Source organism: Solanum tuberosum, unplaced genomic scaffold, assembly GCF_000226075.1.
Source record: "Solanum tuberosum cultivar DM 1-3 516 R44 unplaced genomic scaffold, SolTub_3.0 scf00158, whole genome shotgun sequence".
Classification (NCBI taxonomy): domain Eukaryota; kingdom Viridiplantae; phylum Streptophyta; class Magnoliopsida; order Solanales; family Solanaceae; genus Solanum; species Solanum tuberosum.
The window spans coordinates 918,325-928,045 of record NW_006239083.1 but is presented as its reverse complement, the minus strand read 5'-3'; the positions used below and the strand labels follow the sequence as shown (position 1 = coordinate 928,045).

Sequence of the window (9,721 nt, the reverse complement as noted above, 5' to 3'; positions counted from 1 at the left end):
TATATATTATAAGTGAAAAATGATGGGTAAAAATCAAACTTACATTCAAAACTATAGGGTCTACCTCTGTCCCTTTTGTCTCAATAATAATAATAATAATGGATGTGAACCAAAGGAAGGAGGTTAGGGACACAACCACACAAAGTATCATTTACATGTTTGATGTAGGATTCTTTTGTATTTAAATTATCCAAGAATTAAATTGATGTCATCCAAAGAACACCACAGATAGAAATGCCTAAGGTTGAAATAAGCATAAAATGGAAGTTGGCACATGTGGGAGAAACACTAAAGCATGTTGTGTCCCAAGGACCAAAACAATTTAAAAGAATCATTTAACTAATTAACAACTACACATGTATATACCAACAATTTATAAATAGTGGGGTATAACATGTAGAGTACTAATAAATATATATCGGACTCATCTGAACTCAACACTTTTAATATAAAGTATGAATTTACATATAAAGATATATGACAATTGCAACATAAAATAAATATGAACCTATAACTCTAAATGAGTTCATCGCTAAAATCTTAGAGTTGAACTCGTAAAATTTAAATCTTGAATCCGCTTTTATCATCCAATCCCAAGAGCATGTAATTGCAAATTATGAGACATTGCACATTAATTTGTGTCTTTATCCTGGTACCCTAGCATATGACACTTTTTTTTCTTTCAATTCAAGAACCAAGGATGGGAGCAATGTGCTTTTGGATTTAAATAAATCATGTCCAAACAAAAACCTTCATTACTTGGAACATGCATTGAGGTAACCTCCACATTCAAATTCACCATATTATTTTATAAAATAATTTTTTAAATTGAACCCATTTAATTTATATAAAACATATTTAGAAATTTTAAATGGGAATTTTAAAAAATATTTTTTTTTTGAAAATATTTACGTCACGTAGCTTAATATACAATTGCATAAAGCGTATTTTTTCCATTAAATCTATGAGCTCCAATACCGCTTTAGTCTTTATTACGATAGATGTAAATTGCTCTAGATAACGAGAAATTTAGAGAAACTAGATATATATGTACAACTTCACATTTTGAAAAACTAATTATATATCAATGGAGTGACCTGACAGTATAAAATATTTTTAAGTGCGCAATGTATATAACTTAAACTTTTTTATATTTAGAAATGATTTAACTTTAAAAATTTTATTTTTCCCTCACATAAAATGGAAGAAGGGAGTTTATGCAATTTGTACAATATTATAGATGAAAAGAGTTAAACACCAAATGTTTTTTTACAACTTTATTTTCAGTCAAACTCTTATTATTTTGATGTAATTGTGAATCATGGCCTCACACATTGATCTCACATCGTCCTATCTGAACTAATCATTAAGTTCAAGTATTAATTAATATCATGGTTAATTATATCATACTTGTGTGATAGCCGTTAAAAGATCATAAATCAGATAAATGGTTTGGACTAAATGTCTAATATATAGTTAACCCCACTTGTTTTCTGAACTAATCTGATCATAAATAAGATAAATAGTTTGTACTAAATGTCTAATATATAGTAAAGTAGTAAACACAGAGAAATTCACTGTTGTTATATTTTGGGTGTGGATCAGGCAAATTCGTTCTTATGTGATAGCTCACAAATCACATAGCTGATCAGTATGACGAGTTCAATTGAGAATTGAGAAGGCATTGTTGGGGGAATCAATCTCTGACCTCTCTTATCTGATACTTATTAAACCAACTCAGTCACCTTTATGGATTATTTTAATCTACCTTACTTTATCCATGATTTAACAAAAAAAGAATCATTTGCTCAAAAGGCTGTGTACTGACTTATGTTTAAGGGCAAATAATTCCATATAGATAATTGATCTCAAATAATAGTAAACAAGATTTGGTTAAATGATTCAAATCTAATTAATAATTATGATGGTCTAAGATCATTATTCTGTGTGTCTTGTCCATACTTTGGACTCACTAATAATGTCCAATATAAGTTGCAAAATAATAATCATGATGTCCCTTAATTATTTTCCCTCTAATATATTTTAATTTCATTTTACAATCATAGGTAAATTAAGATTGAGATATTATGGAACAAAAAGTATTATAATAATCATGGGGACTGCATCTGGTCACCCTTTTTGAAAACCCAAGTTGTTGCTATCACACATTTTAATTCATTAATCAATCATGTCAATAATAAGGAGTCTTATCGTAATTGGTAAAGTTGATGTCATGTGACCAATCATGTCAATGCAGGATAAGACTGCGTACATTAGACCTTATGATCCGATACCAAAAACTTAGTGAGTGCTCTTTTTAATCAATTGTGTCAATTCCAATTGGCCAACTGGTAACTACTAATGATTAAAAAATAACCTTTGTAGGGTCCTTTTGCTTAATTTGGTTGACAGACAAAAAAAGCCTGGATGGGGAAAATGGCAATTTCACTGTGAATGTTCTCTCAATAAATCCCAACTACATAAACCCCTCATATCTTCACACTTAACTTAATCTCCTTCCTCAACCAAATTCTTTTTCTATCTCATTCAGGCATTTCATCAAACACATTTTGCAAACACAAAAAAAAAAAAAAAAAAAGAAGTTTCAATTAACAACATTGTAACATTGTCAATATTATGGCTAGAGCACAACAAAGATATAGAGGAGTTCGACAGAGACATTGGGGTTCTTGGGTCTCCGAAATTCGCCATCCATTACTGTAAGTCATATTCTCTATTGAGATATCGTATCGTATGTCACACTGATCACACTCATTGTTTTCGACTTGAACTTTATAAATATAATAATGAAATATATGTGTCAAGTTCACCTCAGTTGTTGTAAAAATATGTGGAAACAGTGACACGTTAGAGGCGGATCTAGAGTAAAACATATGGGGTCATGAAACCAGTAGTTGTTGCCTAGACTTACATGCATTTTAAGAAATTACTTGACTTTAAACTATAAGTTATTTTTGTATATTAATTTAAGGTCAATGGAGGAATCATAAACTTCAAATTCTAAATATCTGTCTCTGCTATTAGTGTAACTTAACCTTGATGTGACATGTTGTCTACCTTTATCTTTTAAATGACTAGTTCCATGAACAGTTAGTTACATGTAGTTATCTTTTAACTATTTTGATCAGGTGACTTTCTGTGAATTGAAATCATTCATATTTGTGACAATCCAATTTAAGATAAGAAATTCTATATCGACAAAACATAAGAAAGATGTTGGATATATTAGTAAGCAGACCTTACAAACTAGTTACGTGGACAATATTACCAGCGGATTGGACCTTTACAATATCCTTATCCTCCCAGCTAGCTCTGTCTCAAAGTTATTGAATTTTAGATAACATTAAGTACTAAAAGTCTCTGTTTTGATTTCAGGAAGACAAGACTTTGGTTAGGCACATTTGAGACAGCAGAAGATGCAGCAAGAGCTTATGATGAAGCAGCAAGGCTTATGTGTGGTCCAAGAGCTAGAACCAATTTCCCCTACAACCCAAACATGCCACAAACATCTTCCTCTAAGCTTCTCTCAACTACATTAACAGCCAAGTTACACAAATGCTACATGGCTTCACTTCAAATGACCAAAACCTCACCACAAGAACAAAAAATAGCAAAAAATGCAACCAATGTTCAAGAAAGTGTTATTAATTCCTATAAAATGAAACAACAAATGTTGGTACCAAAGCCATCAGTACAATTGACTCATTATCATGAGGAAGCTAAAACAGTTAACTTGGGAGTAATTAGGAAAGTTGAAGATCAAGTACTTGAGGGCATACCACAATTTGTCAAGCCACTTGAAGATGATCACATTGAACAAATGATTGAAGAATTGTTGGATTATGGATCCATTGAGCTTTGCTCTAATGTTCCTTCCCACTAAATTCACGTATCTCGACTATTTTACTTAATACTTGTTACATTTGATCAGTACAGGTACCGGATAACTCTTTACTGATGTTCTCTCTCAGTATTGTCTCCTCCCGGACCCCCTACATTGCTCTGCACTGGAAAGCTACTCATTTTGCTAATTTAACCCCATTTGTATAGCCATTCCCGACTTGTTTGGGACTGAGGCATAATTATTGTTGTACTAAGTCTTTTAATCCCTCCCCCTGTCTAAAATCTATGTATCATTAGTAGGTCTAGGCATTTCCTCTTTTTGGTTCCTAGAGTTTTTGCTTTAAGAGAACCTTCTACTAGTTGTAAAATTCCAGTATAATATAATCTTTTTCCCTCACATTCTATAATCTTTTCACTTTATCAGTGGCTACATACTTGTAGCGATCAACAGACATATTATTTATTATTGGAAAAGGTAATTATATGCTTTAAGAACAATCTATTAATGCCTCTGCAGCCTGCTTTCCTGTGCTTCGAGCTCTTGCCACCATTTTTTGATAAGTTCAATGATGTATAACATTTTTATGTAATTCCAAATCAAAAAGGTAAATATTACTTGTACAAATTCAATTTTTTTTTTTTGGGTTTCCCATTCTGTATCCGATATTCAAATTGAAACTCGACTAAATTCAGATTCATGCCAAAAAATTTTATATTAAGGGTAAAATGCTTCTTAACCCCCCTTCATGCCCAAGGCCGAACTGGAGTTAGGACCGAGAATTCAAACGGGGATAAGTTTGACTCTGATATCATGTAAATATATGACACATAAGCCTAACTCAATCTCAAAAGCTAGTTCATGAGAAGATGATTGTTCAAGTTCATATAAGGAGATTATCAGTCCATTCCCTAACCAATGCGAAACTTTTACCCACTCTAATACTAATCACAGACTCACCCACTACCCAAGATGAAAACAAAAGAAAAGAAGAAAAAAAGTCTTTTTTCTTAAATTTTGAACCGTCAATCACGGACGAGTAACATAAGGCATGCACATGGAAGAAAGACTTTTTTTTTTCTCTCTAATAATTTAGCGAATAAACCATCAAAGAAAGAAACGCGTTTTTTAGTTCACTAAATTTTATTTTATTTTAATTTTGTTAAGCGCCATGTACAACTTGCAAGCAATAAATATTGAAGATTTGGTTTAATTTGTATAACATTGTTGGTAGGATTTACTTGCTTTGATCATTTCATTTTGATGAAAACATAGCATTTGGTTGCTTCATTGTGTCATAATTTGGTCAAATACTAAAGAGTTTAATTCTTCGGATTAATTTTTTTCGTTGGATTAATCAAGCATGCAATTATGAATCGAGGATTTATTAGAAACAATTTCCTTATCTGAGATAGATTGATGTAAAATTTTTGTACTCTACTTTGTGGGATTGTAATACGGAGTATATTATTGTAGATGACTTCTTGTTATAATCAAGCATGTAATCAATGTGACCTAAATTGACAAGTTAAAGTGACAATATCACATTCAACTTCATGTCAAATACTCCTCTGTCTCTGACAACTTGTCCATTTCTGAATTGACACATCTATTAAGAAAATAATAATTGACATAGCGAGTTTATTATTTTATTCTTATTAATTATGAAGTTGATGAATTAAATATTCAATGTTGCTATTTGACACAACACTTTTTTTGGCACGAGTGTGCACTCACTCTCCCCTGATACTTGTCGACTTTTGAATTGGTACACTTATTAAGAAAATAGTAATTGACACATCGAGTTTATCATTTTAGCTTTATTAATTATGAAGTAGATGAATTAAAGTTATTTGACACGACACTTTGTTGGCACGAATGACATGACTGTGCTTAAGGACTACTATGCCCTTTTGCTCTTTTGGCTCCAAAACCATCTAAATTTCCCCCCAAAAAAGCAAAATCACCTTTGACTTATATTTTTTAGTTTCTTCCAATATCTTTACTTTGCCTTTACTTTACTCATTTTATCTCTTATTCAGATTTTAGCCTTCATTACCTATCTTATCTCTCAATGTGATTTTAAATTTTTGATCCCTACAATAAATACTCTTAAGAAAAATATTATTTAAAAATTTAATTCAACTAAAAAATAATGGATTCATTAAATATTTTGAATTCATGAAAATTAGTGGTGCTATCCTCAATGTGGAATATAAATTATAGTAAAATCTCTCTAAATTAATATTATATTATTGAAATTGTAAAATATTATTATTTTGTAGATGTATTAATTAATTAATAAATTAGTAAATATTAATTTAAATAATGTTTTTGAAATTGAATGAATATACCTTATTTTTTTCTCTTAAAAATAACATAAACGTACTTGCCCATTAGATGAAATTTATGAACGAAAACAGTGGGATTTTGAAAAGGAAGAAGAATAGAATAAATAACAGTGAAAGATCAAAAGATTGGAAGAAAGAGAGTGCATAAAGTATTGAAGTTGATATAAATAAATGCTTTCTTGGGCAGTGTTTTTGATTTGAAAGGAAAAAATGAATGGACAGTGTAATTTCTTGAAACCATTTAATGGTTTAACTTTAGATGACATTTTGGGTGCAAAAAAAAAAGAACTTACAACAACAACCTTGTCAGCCCCCTCTAATTATGACCTTACCCCAAAAAGTAAGGTCGTGCCATTTCATGCCAAAAAGGTGTCGTACCAAATATATTTATAGTTAAAAATTTAAGATATTTAAGAAGTTCTACCTTTTTCAAAATTAATTAATCAAGGGTATAATAGGTAAAAAAAAATTTGTCCTTTCTTAATTTGTCAAAATGAACAAGTAAAAAAGGACAAATAAAAAAAATGGGCAAATAATTAGGAGCTGTTGTAAAACTTAAGAACAAAAGAATAATATAAAGATGAAGACAAGAAGAATATAAGACAAGAGGAACAATATAAGATAACTTTCTTTTTTTCAAGTGTTCACCAAATCTTCAAGTCTCTACAATATGAACACTTATGCCTCTATTTATAGTGTAACATAGAGGCATACAAAAGGTTAGTCATAAACATGACATTAACATGAATATAATGGGAAGGTTATGGAAGTGAAAGGTTACAAGAATAATGGTTATAAAGGTGGAGGTTATGGTTATCTTCATAATGGAGGAAAGTAATGGAGTAACTTCTTGATGTAGTGGACATCTACAATATATTATTTTATAACACTCCCCCTTGGATGTCCATAGATAATATGCATCGTTAAAACCTTACTAGGAAAAAATTCTAGTGAGGGAAAAAGAGTACACATATCTTTTAATACGCTTTGAATGTTGCCTCGTTAAAACCTTACCAGGAAAACCCAATTGAGATAAAATCATGGTTAAGGAAAAGAGTACAACACGTATTTTTCTCCCCCTGATAAAATTTTTACTTGATATCTCGGAGACAATGCATTCCAATCTTATATCACAACTTCTCAAATATTGATGTTGGCAATCCTTAGTGAATAAGTTTACAAGATTATCACTTGAATGGGTCTTTGAACGTGTATCTCACCATTTTGTTGATGATCATGTGTGAAAAATACTTTTGGTAAAATATGCTTTGTCCGACCTCCTTTGATTATATCCTCCCTGATCATGATTCCAACCATACACACTCCCGACTTACTTCATAGATCAATATTATTTCTGTATGATTTGAAGAAGTGGTTACCAATGTTTTGTTTCTTTGAATGTCAAGATATTGTTGTGCCTCCATATGTAAACCAATAGCTCATTTGTGATCGAGCTTTACGCAGATCAAATAAATATTCTGCATTTACATAATCAAATCATTTCTAACTCAGAGATTTCATTTCAATTTTATATGTTGCTCGTATTTTCTTCTCAAAGAAAATCACACATCTTCTATGCGTTGAGTCACTTGCTTTGTTAATTTCTTGGCATAACTTGAATGATAATATGACAATCCCCTCACATAACTTTTTATATAAATATCAAATAATCTTCTAGCATTTGCATAACCAACAATCTGTAAGTGCACGAATTGCTCTAATACATGGTATTTTTAATCATTTTCATGAGGTTGAATAGATTCTTTCTCTGTGTTAAGCAATCTAGAACCATTGGGTACTCAATAGAATTGTTTTAAGACCTTTTAAATCCTTCAGGAATTTTCATATAACCTTCATCATTTAGTTAGACATGATAATCAGTCATTATACATATTCAAGTATTTCATCTATTGTCAGATTGAAATAAGTCTCATTGCATCCATCACTGGATAACATATCTTCATTTAATAATGTCAAGACTTCTGCGAAAATCCTTTATGCCCAGAGGCACAAACAGTACTTTAAATCTTACGGTTATACTTTCGCACAATGATTCATTTGTACCCCATTGATATATATTTTGATCTATGAACTATAAGTTCAAAAACATCACTTTTCTAAGTGAAACAAATATACTTGAATAGTGTATTTTATTTGGCCAATCATTTATCTGTCCACATTATATGACAGATTCGAATTTAAGATCCTCGTAACCACTTATAGCATTGAGTGCTACTTCATATCAAAGATACCGTCGACGGTCATTTGACTCGATTCCAATACGATATAACTTATCAAGATCTCTTCATTTTTCATCATTTTCAGGTACCTGAACCTTTGCCAAGGTTTTATGAAGTGTTATGTCATAGTGCTCTTTCAAAGCACTTACCTCATTATCATGACCATTTTAATAATTTGCTCCTCTTCCTTTCTCAAGGAGTTTTACGTTGGAATCGATTGGTCTATCACGTCTTTTGGCGTACCATAGACTCTATCCTTCATGACTATTATTGGAGCATTTGCAGCTTAATTAAAATATTGGGTCAACAAATACATTTGGCAAATTATTTGCAACATTTTGCAAATGAATTATCTCTTGAACTTCAAGTTCACATTTTTTTTTAACGAGGATCTAGATAATTCACCTCACACATAATTTCAGTTGCTAAACATATCTCCCCCCTAATGTTAGGAAATCTAACATTCACCCCCAACTCATTTGGGGATCCATCTTTGTGCGTGGTGGAGCAATAAAATTATATGTGCGCACATCAAAATTTTAGATGTAAATTATTTGGTTCCTGACCCTAAACCAATTGTGATGGGAGAACCTTGTTGGCTTGATGCATACACATTAAATAAACTCATTTCATACTAAATTTTGTTTGAGAGATTTGTTCTCATAATCATTGGTCTAGCTATAATTGGAGGCATACAATTTATGCTAAACTAACCAACATTATCAACCTAATTTTATAGTTTGAAACTGTGCTCTTAATTTAACAATTCGAGCAAACAACCTTACAAAAACCAATTTGTAAGTTGATACAAATGCACATGTGACCATACTATAGATGCATCTATTAAATCATAAAGTAAGCGGTCCATATGGCAGGTGAACGGGCCCATATTCACCTTTGTATATGTTCCAAATAATTTCAGGAGATACAATTCCAGCCTTTGTTGGTACAACGATCATTTTATAATGAGAACAAGCAACACATGAGAATTCTTGAAGAATTTTTTATTTCTTCAACATATAACCCCATGAATTCTCAATTTTTTTGCATCACATTTGAACCGAAATGGTCAACCGGTTATGCCAACTGATATTTATTCTAGTAAACTTCTAGTTTACTTTTGCATGTGATTCCATCATCATGCTTACATTTGTATACAACAAACAAGCAAAAGGCGGATAACCTTTTATGTAAATATTCATAACCCTCTTTGATTGTAGTAATCTGAAGATATTTAATCTTTCAATAATTTATAGTCTCAATATAAT

General features: G+C 31.1%; 1 protein-coding gene across 1 annotated transcript; it reads left to right on the top strand.

Annotated features, from left to right (window-relative positions):
* The first annotated feature begins 2,426 nt into the window (after positions 1-2,426).
* Positions 2,427-4,261, top strand: LOC102579231 (ethylene-responsive transcription factor ERF003). The gene is made up of 2 exons (XM_006353602.2): positions 2,427-2,720; positions 3,397-4,261. The coding sequence occupies exons 1-2, from the start codon at positions 2,638-2,640 to the stop codon at positions 3,902-3,904; spliced, it is 591 nt and encodes a 196-aa protein (XP_006353664.1). The 5' UTR covers positions 2,427-2,637; the 3' UTR covers positions 3,905-4,261.
* Positions 4,262-9,721: the final 5,460 nt, after the last annotated feature.